The sequence below is a fragment of the Trichosurus vulpecula genome, chromosome X (assembly GCF_011100635.1).
Source record: "Trichosurus vulpecula isolate mTriVul1 chromosome X, mTriVul1.pri, whole genome shotgun sequence".
NCBI lineage: Eukaryota > Metazoa > Chordata > Mammalia > Diprotodontia > Phalangeridae > Trichosurus > Trichosurus vulpecula.
Window position 1 is genome coordinate 30,454,022 of NC_050582.1, and position 16,558 is coordinate 30,470,579.

At 39.0% G+C, this 16,558-nt stretch overlaps 1 protein-coding gene across 1 annotated transcript; it reads right to left on the reverse strand.

Annotated features, from left to right (window-relative positions):
• Positions 1 to 13,994: 13,994 nt before the first annotated feature.
• LOC118832591 (heat shock transcription factor, Y-linked-like) lies at positions 13,995 to 16,215 on the reverse strand. Its single transcript, XM_036739881.1, is given in 3 exon segments — positions 13,995 to 14,567; positions 14,570 to 14,905; positions 15,682 to 16,215. Coding segments are annotated over 3 exon segments (1,443 nt in total).
• Positions 16,216 to 16,558: the final 343 nt, after the last annotated feature.

The following is a 16,558-nucleotide window of genomic DNA, read 5'->3' on the forward strand; positions in this document are numbered from 1 at the left end:
TATATATGTGCATATACGTGTGTGTATGTATATACATGTATATATACATACACGTGTATATGTATATACACGTGTATGTATATACATCTATATATACATACATGTGTATATGTATATGTATATATGTGTATATATCTATTTTGGAGCTCTACATTGGTAGACTAAGTTTCCCCACCCAGACCCCACCTAGGTTATTTGAGATTTTTAATTTAATTAATTTTAATTGAAAAGATCAAGAGTTATACTTTAAGGAATGAGACATTGTCAGAGCCTTTCCTCCCCTTTCCATCAAAAGTCTTACCTGTTCTGAGATATAACCCTTTCAGAGTATGTATTTCCTGTTTGTTTGCTATTAATTCCTTCACTTGTCATAATAGCAAAATAAAACTAACTGTAATTCAGAGAAATTACTTCAACATAAGAACTAATTTAGTACTTTACCATTTTTTTTGTCCCCTGATGAAAGCGAGTTGATGGCAAATATATACGAATTTTAGAGAATCCATAAAGATTAAGCTGTCGAATGAAACTTTTCAGGCTGGATGTTTTAAAAATCTTCATTAGCCCTTTCCTATCCAAAATTTCTCTTTGGAAAAACTCTTCTTCAATAACCACACAGTCTCCATCATCATTCCAACTGATAGACTTAAAGTGGACACTTTCTACTATTTTCCAAAGCTTCTTAGGAAAAGGGAGACAAAGAAGCTCACCAATTTCTGCCAGATCCAGGCACTGGCTACTAAGCTCCCGTGCTGGGGAAGCGGGCTCTCTATTCATGGCTTGGGAAGCATGTTTCTTCCACAAATGCCAGGAAGTTCTTGACCCTTTCTGGTCAGTTAAAAAAAAAAAGGAGTAACTCTTTAAATTGACTCCTCAAGAATTCAATATACCTACTGAGGTTTCAATTCTAACTGAATTTGCCCTCAGTAGAATTATTTGCCATAAAACTAAGCTCTGTTCTGAAACATTTTAACCTGCCTATCCACTGATGTATCTAGTCTAAAATGATTTCAGCAGCAGAAGAAGCATTCATTTAATACTGGTGGCAAAAATCTAGAATCCAACACAATGTTGAAACCATGGTGATGTTTCTTAGGTGAGTGATGCCATATGTTCCAAGTTCCAAGTGAAGCACAGATGATAACAGTTAATATCACTTTCAAAAAGTATATATATTTCAAAGTGACTGTGTTTCTGGGGATAGAGGCAGTTGAATGCCCAGTGTGTCTATGACCCTCCTCCCCATATCCCTTCTCTCTCCCAATGACCTACAGTACTTATACTCTTTGGAGGTGGTGAAGTCATTTGGAAATCCGAGGCAGGCACCCCCAAAACCAAAGGTCCCTGTGGGCAGAGATCTCACTAAGCTGAAGGGAGGCAGAGCTCCTGAACAAAGCTACCCTAAGGAACCCCCTAGAGCTGGAACATCACCAAGATAGCTTGTGGGCATCAAGAAGACACCAAATTTGGGTTCAAGAAACCTGTGTCCTAAGCATAGCTCTGACACTTGCTAACCAGTTGTGTGGCATCAGGCGAGTCACTTAATCTGAACAGACTTTATTCTCTCAACAGAACTCACTACTGGCTTACTATGTGCAAGTCACTCAGTTTCCTCATTTATATAATGAGAGGAGTGCACTGACTTTCCAACTCTGATCAAAGATGACCTATAAACTTCCTTCCAACTCTTATAGAATCAGAGAAAGTTGGAAGGGACCTTAGAGTCCCTTTGAGGCCATGTGAACACAAATAATGTCTACTCTACACCATCCTCAACAAGTAGTCATCTTGCCTTTGGAGCCAGACCTCCAATATCTTATGGATCTATCTCTGAGTTGTTTTTCATATAAGCAGAGCTGGTAGGGACATTAGAGATCCTTTCATCCAACCTTCCCATTTTACAGATGAGGAAACTGAGACTCCGAGGTTAAGTGGCTTATAAGTTACAATTTCAGTGAAGATATTTTATTGTAATGTTTTATATTACTATATATGTGCATATACGTGTGTGTATGTATATACATCTATATATACATACACGTGTATGTATATACATCTATATATACATACATGTGTATATGTATATGTATATATGTGTATATATCTATTTTGGAGCTCTACATTGGTAGACTAAGTTTCCCCACCCAGACCCCACCTAGGTTATTTGAGATTTTTAATTTAATTAATTTTAATTGAAAAGATCAAGAGTTATACTTTAAGGAATGAGACATTGTCAGAGCCTTTCCTCCCCTTTCCATCAAAAGTCTTACCTGTTCTGAGATATAACCCTTTCAGAGTATGTATTCCTGTTTGTTTGCTATTAATTCCTTCACTTGTCATAATAGCAAAATAAAACTAACTGTAATTCAGAGAAATTACTTCAACATAAGAACTAATTTAGTACTTTACCATTTTTTTTGTCCCCTGATGAAAGCGAGTTGATGGCAAATATATACGAATTTTAGAGAATCCATAAAGATTAAGCTGTCGAATGAAACTTTTCAGGCTGGATGTTTTAAAAATCTTCATTAGCCCTTTCCTATCCAAAATTTCTCTTTGGAAAAACTCTTCTTCAATAACCACACAGTCTCCATCATCATTCCAACCGATAGACTTAAAGTGGACACTTTCTACTATTTTCCAAAGCTTCTTAGGAAAAGGGAGACAAAGAAGCTCACCAATTTCTGCCAGATCCAGGCACTGGCTACTAAGCTCCCGTGCTGGGGAAGTGGGCTCTCTATTCATGGCTTGGGAAGCATGTTTCTTCCACAAATGCCAGGAAGTTCTTGACCCTTTCTGGTCAGTTAAAAAAAAAGGAGTAACTCCTTAAATTGACTCCTCAAGAATTCAATATACCTACTGAGGTTTCAATTCTAACTGAATTTGCCCTCAGTAGAATTATTTGCCATAAAACTAAGCTCTGTTCTGAAACATTTAACCTGCCTATCCACTGATGTATCTAGTCTAAAATGATTTCAGCAGCAGAAGAAGCATTCATTTAATACTGGTGGCAAAAATCTAGAATCCAACACAATGTTGAAACCATGGTGATGTTTCTTAGGTGAGTGATGCCATATGTTCCAAGTTCCAAGTGAAGCACAGATGATAACAGTTAATATCACTTTCAAAAAGTATATATATTTCAAAGTGACTGTGTTTCTGGGGATAGAGGCAGTTGAATGCCCAGTGTGTCTATGACCCTCCTCCCCATATCCCTTCTCTCTCCCAATGACCTACAGTACTTATACTCTTTGGAGGTGGTGAAGTCATTTGGAAATCCGAGGCAGGCACCCCCAAAACCAAAGGTCCCTGTGGGCAGAGATCTCACTAAGCTGAAGGGAGGCAGAGCTCCTGAACAAAGCTACCCTAAGGAACCCCCTAGAGCTGGAACATCACCAAGATAGCTTGTGGGCATCAAGAAGACACCAAATTTGGGTTCAAGAAACCTGTGTCCTAAGCATAGCTCTGACACTTGCTAACCAGTTGTGTGGCATCAGGCGAGTCACTTAATCTGAACAGACTTTATTCTCTCAACAGAACTCACTACTGGCTTACTATGTGCAAGTCACTCAGTTTCCTCATTTATATAATGAGAGGAGTGCACTGACTTTCCAACTCTGATCAAAGATGACCTATAAACTTCCTTCCAACTCTTATAGAATCAGAGAAAGTTGGAAGGGACCTTAGAGTCCCTTTGAGGCCATGTGAACACAAATAATGTCTACTCTACACCATCCTCAACAAGTAGTCATCTTGCCTTTGGAGCCAGACCTCCAATATCTTATGGATCTATCTCTGAGTTGTTTTTCATATAAGCAGAGCTGGTAGGGACATTAGAGATCCTTTCATCCAACCTTCCCATTTTACAGATGAGGAAACTGAGACTCCGAGGTTAAGTGGCTTATAAGTTACAATTTCAGTGAAGATATTTTATTGTAATGTTTTATATTACTATATATGTGCATATACGTGTGTGTATGTATATACATCTATATATACATACACGTGTATGTATATACATCTATATATACATACATGTGTATATGTATATGTATATATGTGTATATATCTATTTTGGAGCTCTACATTGGTAGACTAAGTTTCCCCACCCAGACCCCACCTAGGTTATTTGAGATTTTTAATTTAATTAATTTTAATTGAAAAGATCAAGAGTTATACTTTAAGGAATGAGACATTGTCAGAGCCTTTCCTCCCCTTTCCATCAAAAGTCTTACCTGTTCTGAGATATAACCCTTTCAGAGTATGTATTTCCTGTTTGTTTGCTATTAATTCCTTCACTTGTCATAATAGCAAAATAAAACTAACTGTAATTCAGAGAAATTACTTCAACATAAGAACTAATTTAGTACTTTACCATTTTTTTTGTCCCCTGATGAAAGCGAGTTGATGGCAAATATATACGAATTTTAGAGAATCCATAAAGATTAAGCTGTCGAATGAAACTTTTCAGGCTGGATGTTTTAAAAATCTTCATTAGCCCTTTCCTATCCAAAATTTCTCTTTGGAAAAACTCTTCTTCAATAACCACACAGTCTCCATCATCATTCCAACCGATAGACTTAAAGTGGACACTTTCTACTATTTTCCAAAGCTTCTTAGGAAAAGGGAGACAAAGAAGCTCACCAATTTCTGCCAGATCCAGGCCCTGGCTACTAAGCTCCTGTGCTGGGGAAGCGGGCTCTCTATTCATGGCTTGGGAAGCATGTTTCTTCCACAAATGCCAGGAAGTTCTTGACCCTTTCTGGTCAGTTAAAAAAAAAAAGGAGTAACTCTTTAAATTGACTCCTCAAGAATTCAATATACCTACTGAGGTTTCAATTCTAACTGAATTTGCCCTCAGTAGAATTATTTGCCATAAAACTAAGCTCTGTTCTGAAACATTTTAACCTGCCTATCCACTGATGTATCTAGTCTAAAATGATTTCAGCAGCAGAAGAAGCATTCATTTAATACTGGTGGCAAAAATCTAGAATCCAACACAATGTTGAAACCATGGTGATGTTTCTTAGGTGAGTGATGCCATATGTTCCAAGTTCCAAGTGAAGCACAGATGATAACAGTTAATATCACTTTCAAAAAGTATATATATTTCAAAGTGACTGTGTTTCTGGGGATAGAGGCAGTTGAATGCCCAGTGTGTCTATGACCCTCCTCCCCATATCCCTTCTCTCTCCCAATGACCTACAGTACTTATACTCTTTGGAGGTGGTGAAGTCATTTGGAAATCCGAGGCAGGCACCCCCAAAACCAAAGGTCCCTGTGGGCAGAGATCTCACTAAGCTGAAGGGAGGCAGAGCTCCTGAACAAAGCTACCCTAAGGGACCCCCTAGAGCTGGAACATCACCAAGATAGCTTGTGGGCATCAAGAAGACACCAAATTTGGGTTCAAGAAACCTGTGTCCTAAGCATAGCTCTGACACTTGCTAACCAGTTGTGTGGCATCAGGCAAGTCACTTAATCTGAACAGACTTTATTCTCTCAACAGAACTCACTACTGGCTTACTATGTGCAAGTCACTCAGTTTCCTCATTTATATAATGAGAGGATTGCACTGACTTTCCAACTCTGATCAAAGATGACCTATAAACTTCCTTCCAACTCTTATAGAATCAGAGAAAGTTGGAAGGGACCTTAGAGTCCCTTTGAGGCCATGTGAACACAAATAATGTCTACTCTACACCATCCTCAACAAGTAGTCATCTTGCCTTTGGAGCCAGACCTCCAATATCTTATGGATCTATCTCTGAGTTGTTTTTCATATAAGCAGAGCTGGTAGGGACATTAGAGATCCTTTCATCCAACCTTCCCATTTTACAGATGAGGAAACTGAGACTCCGAGGTTAAGTGGCTTATAAGTTACAATTTCAGTGAAGATATTTTATTGTAATGTTTTATATTACTATATATGTGCATATACGTGTGTGTATGTATATACATCTATATATACATACATGTGTATATGTATATGTATATATGTGTATATATCTATTTTGGAGCTCTACATTGGTAGACTAAGTTTCCCCACCCAGACCCCACCTAGGTTATTTGAGATTTTTAATTTAATTAATTTTAATTGAAAAGATCAAGAGTTATACTTTAAGGAATGAGACATTGTCAGAGCCTTTCCTCCCCTTTCCATCAAAAGTCTTACCTGTTCTGAGATATAACCCTTTCAGAGTATGTATTTCCTGTTTGTTTGCTATTAATTCCTTCACTTGTCATAATAGCAAAATAAAACTAACTGTAATTCAGAGAAATTACTTCAACATAAGAACTAATTTAGTACTTTACCATTTTTTTTGTCCCCTGATGAAAGCGAGTTGATGGCAAATATATACGAATTTTAGAGAATCCATAAAGATTAAGCTGTCGAATGAAACTTTTCAGGCTGGATGTTTTAAAAATCTTCATTAGCCCTTTCCTATCCAAAATTTCTCTTTGGAAAAACTCTTCTTCAATAACCACACAGTCTCCATCATCATTCCAACCGATAGACTTAAAGTGGACACTTTCTACTATTTTCCAAAGCTTCTTAGGAAAAGGGAGACAAAGAAGCTCACCAATTTCTGCCAGATCCAGGCACTGGCTACTAAGCTCCCGTGCTGGGGAAGTGGGCTCTCTATTCATGGCTTGGGAAGCATGTTTCTTCCACAAATGCCAGGAAGTTCTTGACCCTTTCTGGTCAGTTAAAAAAAAAGGAGTAACTCCTTAAATTGACTCCTCAAGAATTCAATATACCTACTGAGGTTTCAATTCTAACTGAATTTGCCCTCAGTAGAATTATTTGCCATAAAACTAAGCTCTGTTCTGAAACATTTTAACCTGCCTATCCACTGATGTATCTAGTCTAAAATGATTTCAGCAGCAGAAGAAGCATTCATTTAGTACTGGTGGCAAAAATCTAGAATCCAACACAATGTTGAAACCATGGTGATGTTTCTTAGGTGAGTGATGCCATATGTTCCAAGTTCCAAGTGAAGCACAGATGATAACAGTTAATATCACTTTCAAAAAGTATATATATTTCAAAGTGACTGTGTTTCTGGGGATAGAGGCAGTTGAATGCCCAGTGTGTCTATGTCCCTCCTCCCCATACCCCTTCTCTCTCCCAATGACCTACAGTACTTATACTCTTTGGAGGTGGTGAAGTCATTTGGAAATCCGAGGCAGGCACCCCCAAAACCAAAGGTCCCTGTGGGCAGAGATCTCACTAAGCTGAAGGGAGGCAGAGCTCCTGAACAAAGCTACCCTAAGGGACCCCCTAGAGCTGGAACATCACCAAGATAGCTTGTGGGCATCAAGAAGACACCAAATTTGGGTTCAAGAAACCTGTGTCCTAAGCATAGCTCTGACACTTGCTAACCAGTTGTGTGGCATCAGGCAAGTCACTTAATCTGAACAGACTTTATTCTCTCAACAGAACTCACTACTGGCTTACTATGTGCAAGTCACTCAGTTTCCTCATTTATATAATGAGAGGATTGCACTGACTTTCCAACTCTGATCAAAGATGACCTATAAACTTCCTTCCAACTCTTATAGAATCAGAGAAAGTTGGAAGGGACCTTAGAGTCCCTTTGAGGCCATGTGAACACAAATAATGTCTACTCTACACCATCCTCAACAAGTAGTCATCTTGCCTTTGGAGCCAGACCTCCAATATCTTATGGATCTATCTCTGAGTTGTTTTTCATATAAGCAGAGCTGGTAGGGACATTAGAGATCCTTTCATCCAACCTTCCCATTTTACAGATGAGGAAACTGAGACTCCGAGGTTAAGTGGCTTATAAGTTACAATTTCAGTGAAGATATTTTATTGTAATGTTTTATATTACTATGTATGTGCATATACGTGTGTGTATGTATATACATCTATATATACATACATGTGTATATGTATATGTATATATGTGTATATATCTATTTTGGAGCTCTACATTGGTAGAGTAAGTTTCCCCACCCAGACCCCACCTAGGTTATTTGAGATTTTTAATTTAATTAATTTTAATTGAAAAGATCAAGAGTTATACTTTAAGGAATGAGACATTGTCAGAGCCTTTCCTCCCCTTTCCATCAAAAGTCTTACCTGTTCTGAGATATAACCCTTTCAGAGTATGTATTTCCTGTTTGTTTGCTATTAATTCCTTCACTTGTCATAATAGCAAAATAAAACTAACTGTAATTCAGAGAAATTACTTCAACATAAGAACTAATTTAGTACTTTACCATTTTTTTTGTCCCCTGATGAAAGCGAGTTGATGGCAAATATATACGAATTTTAGAGAATCCATAAAGATTAAGCTGTCGAATGAAACTTTTCAGGCTGGATGTTTTAAAAATCTTCATTAGCCCTTTCCTATCCAAAATTTCTCTTTGGAAAAACTCTTCTTCAATAACCACACAGTCTCCATCATCATTCCAACTGATAGACTTAAAGTGGACACTTTCTACTATTTTCCAAAGCTTCTTAGGAAAAGGGAGACAAAGAAGCTCACCAATTTCTGCCAGATCCAGGCCCTGGCTACTAAGCTCCCGTGCTGGGGAAGTGGGCTCTCTATTCATGGCTTGGGAAGCATGTTTCTTCCACAAATGCCAGGAAGTTCTTGACCCTTTCTGGTCAGTTAAAAAAAAAGGAGTAACTCTTTAAATTGACTCCTCAAGAATTCAATATACCTACTGAGGTTTCAATTCTAACTGAATTTGCCCTCAGTAGAATTATTTGCCATAAAACTAAGCTCTGTTCTGAAACATTTTAACCTGCCTGTCCACTGATGTATCTAGTCTAAAATGATTTCAGCAGCAGAAGAAGCATTCATTTAATACTGGTGGCAAAAATCTAGAATCCAACACAATGTTGAAACCATGGTGATGTTTCTTAGGTGAGTGATGCCATATGTTCCAAGTTCCAAGTGAAGCACAGATGATAACAGTTAATATCACTTTCAAAAAGTATATATATTTCAAAGTGACTGTGTTTCTGGGGATAGAGGCAGTTGAATGCCCAGTGTGTCTATGACCCTCCTCCCCATACCCCTTCTCTCTCCCAATGACCTACAGTACTTATACTCTTTGGAGGTGGTGAAGTCATTTGGAAATCCGAGGCAGGCACCCCCAAAACCAAAGGTCCCTGTGGGCAGAGATCTCACTAAGCTGAAGGGAGGCAGAGCTCCTGAACAAAGCTACCCTAAGGAACCCCCTAGAGCTGGAACATCACCAAGATAGCTTGTGGGCATCAAGAAGACACCAAATTTGGGTTCAAGAAACCTGTGTCCTAAGCATAGCTCTGACACTTGCTAACCAGTTGTGTGGCATCAGGCGAGTCACTTAATCTGAACAGACTTTATTCTCTCAACAGAACTCACTACTGGCTTACTATGTGCAAGTCACTCAGTTTCCTCATTTATATAATGAGAGGAGTGCACTGACTTTCCAACTCTGATCAAAGATGACCTATAAACTTCCTTCCAACTCTTATAGAATCAGAGAAAGTTGGAAGGGACCTTAGAGTCCCTTTGAGGCCATGTGAACACAAATAATGTCTACTCTACACCATCCTCAACAAGTAGTCATCTTGCCTTTGGAGCCAGACCTCCAATATCTTATGGATCTATCTCTGAGTTGTTTTTCATATAAGCAGAGCTGGTAGGGACATTAGAGATCCTTTCATCCAACCTTCCCATTTTACAGATGAGGAAACTGAGACTCCGAGGTTAAGTGGCTTATAAGTTACAATTTCAGCGAAGATATTTTATTGTAATGTTTTATATTACTATATATGTGCATATACGTGTGTGTATGTATATACATGTATATATACATACACGTGTATATGTATATACACGTGTATGTATATACATCTATATATACATACATGTGTATATGTATATGTATATATGTGTATATATCTATTTTGGAGCTCTACATTGGTAGAGTAAGTTTCCCCACCCAGACCAATGAAAGTAGAGGCTCAGAACATCACCACAACCACCAAAAAACCAAATTCATATATTGAGAGATGGCAGGATGTGAAGGGCAATGGGGCTAAGTACAGTCTCACATAGTTCTGCTTGCTCACAAAAAATTCAGCAGCATTTAGTTTCTTACTAAAGCATTCACACAGTACCTGTTCATCATTTTCAATCAATATCATTTGCTATCCAGTGATATTGATCAGTATCACTGCCTTTACATATAATACCTTCCCAGCTTTGGACAGAGGCAGTGAACCAGCGACCATAGACCAGTGTATATATAGACAATCATAAACGGTTACCATTTAGTTTTCCCTGATTGTTGTTCTTTGTTACAAGTGAAAGTTCTATTAAGGTGGGGTGGGGGTTGGGGGGAGTTGTTGCCCTCGTAGCCACTGTGGTACAAAAACCGAAAGGCGTCCCCAAATGAGTAAACAATTTTTTTAAAAACAAAGTTTGTTTCAAGTGGGGGAGGGAGGGAATCAGCATTTATTAAGCGCCTACAATGTGCCAGGCACAGTGCTAAATACTTTACAAGTATTATCTCATTAGATCCTCACATCGTCCCTGAGGGATAGACCCCAATGTTATCCTTATTTTATGGTTGAGGAAGCATTGGGGCAAGCTAGGTGGCGCAGTGGATAGAGTGCAAGGTGCGGGGTAGGAGGGGGAGGGGAGTGGGGAGTGGCCCTGGAGTTCAAACACCTGAGTTCAAACGCAGCCTCAGACACTAGCCATGTGACCCTGGGAAAATCGCTTCACCCTGTTTGTCTCAGTTTCCTCTACTGTAAAATGAGCTGGAGATGGACATGACAAACCACTCCAGGATCTTTGCCAAGAAAACGCCCCCCAAAAAGGAGTCACGAAGAGTCAGACGCGACTGAAAAATGACAACAGTTGAGGAAACTGAGGAAGACGAGGTTTGCCCAGGGTCATACCAGTACAAGTATCTAAGGTATAAGGTAGGATTTGGAGTCAGTTCGATCCACAGCGCCACCCAACAGTGTGTAGTGAATGGTTTCGGGACCTGGTTGGCTGCCTTGGGGTCAAGGGCACTGAGTAGGAACTGCACTGTTCCTCCGCCAAGCGGCCGAGGTAGGGTCAGGCGGGGAGGGAGGGGCCCGTGTGGTGGCTGCTGAGGGCCCCTGCCCCCCGCCTCCGGCTAAGAAAGTCGGAAACAATGACTGTAATGGAGAGGAAACACACCTTCTTCCTCCCGAGGGAGTGAGAGGTGAGGGCTAGGGGAATGCCCTCGCGCTCCATGTCATGGCTCGAGAGTCGCTTAAATGTTTTCTTTGTTCCGAAGTAGGGGATTGGGGCGAGGGGCCGGGAGCTGGCGCGTTCATTGGAAATGACTACTTTTTAGAAAGGGATAACATTGAAAAAAAAAAAAACAAGAAGGGAAGCAGGGACTATATACAGTACATTTTCATAAGATTTACATCACATGACAAATTGAAAAAAATGTTGGGGCACTTAAAGAGATATGTTTCATTACAATTTTAAAATGCCTTTCAAAAAAATAGCAATCACTTCCCAGTATATTCCTCATGTTCCACCGGGAACTCCTATTAAATGTTAACAGAGTTAGGCCAATCCTAGGGACAGGCTCACCCTAGGCCCCCCACCTTGTCGACTAGAACGTTGGGGGTATCTCCTAACCTGTTCTCTGGGACCACATTTGATCATTACAATTAGGCCGAATTTTTTGAGTATTATTTTTGTTTCCATAATTGTGGTCTGCGTATATGCTGTTCTTATGCTAAAAAAGAAAAAATTCTCTTCGGCACACCATTCCCCAACAATGCGGGATCAGGCATAATACCACTGGTGTGTGGTGGTTGCCACCCCACCACCCCGAGGAAGAAACTTGGTCCAGGACTGGTAAGGAATCCACCCGTCTTTGCTTCAGGGTCCCCTTTTTGATATTCTTTCTTAAATGCCCTGCTGTTCAGAGACTGTTTTTGCCCAATGATTTCACTAAATTACGTTACAAAGTAATTGGGAATGTTTGGATAACTAACTCCCCTCCAAATCCGGATTCAGAGCTATGACAACATACAAATGATGTTGTCCTGAGGCTATGCAGATATCTGCTCATTAAACAGATGTCTGAGAACATCTGGAAAAGATCATATTTTAACCCTATGACAACAGCTCTAGTCAGTCAAATATCTTCTTTTCCCACTGGTCCCGATGAATCACTGGATAAACTGACAGCTCAGTCCCCCCTGGTCTTGGGGCCCCTCCCTCTAGTTGGAAAGGATTGGGGTCAAAGGGGATCCTTCATTTGAGGAAGACACCCAGGGCTTCTGACCTTGTCGTTTCCCACCCAGCTGCTCTCCTGAACTTCAGCATTGTGTATGATGAAATCAAAGTTATTAATAATGTTGTCAAAGTTCTCAAATAATGTCCACTGATACTTGCACTCATCCTATCCCCACCTAACATTCATCTGTATATGTACTTTTGCTCCCAACTGGAATTCACTCTATGGGGACAGAAAGGGTTCAAGACTTCCCAAAGAGAATAACCAACAGAGCAGAAGTGATTTTTCCTTTCAATTGCAGGCAGTGAGCTCACAGCTAGAGCATTACCTTTCCTGATCCTTGTCACTCATTCAACTTGTTGCCAGAACTGAAAACCCAGGGAGGGAGAAACTTTCCACATTCTAGTGGCCTTCTTCTTTTCCATGATCATTTAAGTCATAATTCTTATAATCCTCTTCCATAGTCCCTTTAAAATCTTTCCAAACAAATAATCACGCCAATTTATATCTTGCAAATTCAGAGTTTTATATACTGGTTTGCTTTAAGCAAGGTACACTGATATTCCAAAAAGTTCTAATCAGAAAAGTGCTTAAGCAGTGTATTAATAAAATTGTTTATTGTGCCTTCATTGATTCAACTAAAGATCACAGGACATCTGGAAGCACGATATAAAATATTACTTTGTTCTTTTAAGAATCCTTATTATTCAGGATGATGAGCTCAAGAAGTCATGAATGCTAGAAAAACTTATTATCCTCATTTTATAGATGGAAAATAGGACACAGAGCTAAACTACAGGTCGTGGCTTGAATTTGGATTTTACACTTCTTTGCTTCTTCAAATATATTTGTCTTCAGGCCCTCTTCTAACAGGGGGGCTTTTAAAAAATAAAACAAGGCCAGTGTGTCTTTCTGGATTTGGGTTCATTTTTGGGTTTTTTTAAACACTTCTTTTTTCTCAGTATGATGTGGGAGGACTTTTAACTCTATCCAAAAACACCTGCCATGAATTGGTAAACTGATTCATAATGCCGTTTGACATGAATCACCCTCTCTAAACAGATTTCATCTATTACAGCACATACAAGTCAAATATCCCATGTGACTCTATTAGAAGAAAAGGTCAGCATAAATAAATAAAATGGTTCACTTGACAGAGTTGAATCTTGGAACTAACAAAACTATCCTAAACCCAGAAACAACTGAACAAGTACAAGGTTGTCTCAAATTCTCTGTAGAACAGAAAACCCTCAAAGAATGACAGGACTGAAACAAATCTCAAGGGCTTGTAATCTTCTGATCTATAAAATTAGAATATTATTACAATAAGGCAGAATACTGCCTATGAGGTAAAAATCTAAATGACTAGGGGAAGTGTGTCAGTGTGTTCTCCCTAAGCCATGGCTTACACACCAATGCTTGCTTTTTATTCACATCAGTCACTTTCAAAGCTACCTGATCTCTAATAACTAAACTCAAGAGGTCAAAGGGCCCCAAATATATAGTTGGCACTGTAATAGGCATGGATGATGTCCTTAATGCTAATTCTTTACCCCCTCCCCCCCAACACAATATACTGGAGGTAACCAGAAAGAAAGAGAAAAAAAACAGGAGTGAAGCAATTAATTTTATTCAGATAAAATAACCTGAATCATCTTTGGTTTTTAATGCCTTGCCTCTTTAAAAAAATGAAAAAAGGGGTAGGGTTAGCTTCAGCAGTGGTAGCCTGGACATTAGTTATACCTTGGATCCCCTTTGGAAGACTGAACGTTGTTTGAAGAGCTGCAGCTGCAATTGGGACAATGTTGGTACTGAGAGGATTGTTCCTCTTCGGAAGACATGGGCATTGAGAGGGCAGAGGCAGCAGCCATCATAGGTATTGAGTACCATGGGCCCCAAAATGGCAGAAGGCTGGCCAGATGGGCCTGTATGGCTGTCAACTCGGAGTACATTGCTGGGTACATCGCAGAGTGAAATGAAGCATTCTGGATAGCATGATAGAGAGATGCAGCAGCTGCAAATTCATCTGTACCATGCATATTCAGTTGAGGAAGACCTACCAGATGAGCCAGGTGGAAAGGAGTGAACTGGTTCAGTCTAGCATGAGGAGCTCCTCCTACCAAGAGTTGGGGAGCAGAGAAGTTGCCTCTAGAAGCTGGGCCGCTGGCAGATGGCTGCTCATTGACGTGGCTACTTTTCACACTTTTTGGCCCCTTCTCTCTTGAAGTTGAAGAAGAAGAAGAAGAAGAAGAAGAAGAAGAAGAAGAAGAAGAAGAAGAAGAAGAAGAAGAAGCAGCAGCAGCAGAAAAGAAGAAGAAGAAGAAGAAGAAGAAGAAGAAGAAGAAGAAGCAGCAGCAAAAGAAGAAGAAGCAGAAGAAGCAGAAGAAGCAGAAGAAGCAGAAGAAGAAGAAGAAGAAGAAGAAGAAGAAGAAGAAGCAAAAGAAGAAGAAGCAGAACGTTTCTTAGCAGTCATGCCAGTCGGAGAAGACTTCTTATGGTGATCCCCTCTTAAGAAATTCTTGATCATGTTTTGACTTGGCATGAAAAGATAGTTAGCTGTATTTTTCACACCCACTCTTCTCTTCAATCTTGAGACTAGGTGAGGGTAGCCTCTTTTAAAATCGGGATTATAGTACAACTGTAACTAAAAACCAAAAGAAAAAAATGTACTTAAAATCAGAGAGGATCAGGCAGAAGGTTCTAGAAAAAAAAATCTATCTTACTCTATTCCTTTAGAATCATAGATTTTTGAAGCTGGCTAAGCCTTAGAGTTCTAACCTTTAGAAATCACCTTTGGCCAACCCCTTCATTTCACACACTAGAGAATCATCTCACTAAAATGATTAGTAATTTAGCAGATTTAGCCTCAAAATGCTAAGTGGAAATTTCCTTTAAAAAGTGTTTGTAAAGGCATGGTAAAATTTTAAAAAAAAATACATAAGATTCATTAATTCGTGATTGGGAGACACTTGAAAAAATTTCAAAACTCTGCTAATTAGTCAGTCAGCTACCAAAAAGTACTGATACTTCTTAATTACATACTATTTCAATGTGATATTACTCTACATTTCACATAATTGAAAGTACCATTTTATTACACTGAAATACTTGCTCTAATATTAACCCCCTAGCTTAGGTACTCTACCAATGCGAGTAGGCTAATTTTAAAATACTTTTTAGAAAGGCATTATCAAAATCCAAACAAGTTCAAGAGGGATAGAGTTTAGTCACAACAAAGAAACTCATCTTTAATATCATTATTCAATTTAAATCAGAATTTTCATACCTATATCACATGTAAAACTATAAACTGATAAAAGTAAACTTTTTTGTATTTGAAACATAGCAGATAAGACTAAGGTCTTTTTTGAAGTCAGTTAAATTTAGTTTTGTAAAATCATATGTTATTATTAAAGTTACCTTGCTTGATGGTAAAGTCTCTTTTTCTTCCACTACAAAATCGTCAAGGGAAGGAGATCTTTCCAAGTCTTGAGGAAGCTTACTGAAGCCATAGAGATTAAGCTGGCGGACGAAACTCTTCATACAATCAGTTTCAAATACCCTAATAGAATTTTTCTTTTCTAAAATCTCTTCTTTAAATTGCTCCTCATTGATTACTATGCAAGTTCCACCTTCATTCCACCAAATTGACTTAAATCGATCACTTTCAACTATTTTCCAAAGCTTTCTAGGAAAGGTGAGGGAGGAAAATTCATTTTCTTCCATTATCAAGCTTTCATCGTAAAATGTAAAACATGTTCTTTTTGCCAAAGGCTCTCCAGTCAAAGCCTGAAAAGCATTTTCTTCAACCAGAGGCCGCAGGTCAGCATCCATAGTTGGTATCCCACCTTCCCCCAGAGGTGGAGAAGAAAAAGTAGAACTGCTGCTGTTCTCTGTGTCAACGGGTCCACCTCGAGGAGAATTTTCTTGTGGCTCTGATTTAACAGAATCCATTTCTAATCTTTCAGTCTTCTATGCTTTTCTCAGCTGTAACCATTATATCTGCTCAGTCTTAGTGCTTTTAAGCAAGTAAGCAGGTTAAAATACAGTGTCCAACAAACTTAAAGTAAGCTAGGACATCATAATGGTGGCTCCAGTTTCATGACTGTGACATCACAGGATGATTTTGGTTTCCTAGCAAGCAGCACAATAATGATTAGGCTAAATAAGTTACTGAGATGAGGACTCCTCACAGCCACCTGTCAGCACTGAAAGTTCCATTCAGAATGGTCTCATCAGTGCTGTGAAAAACAGAAGTTTTTACATAAGCATAATTTCATATAATTAATGGCTAGAG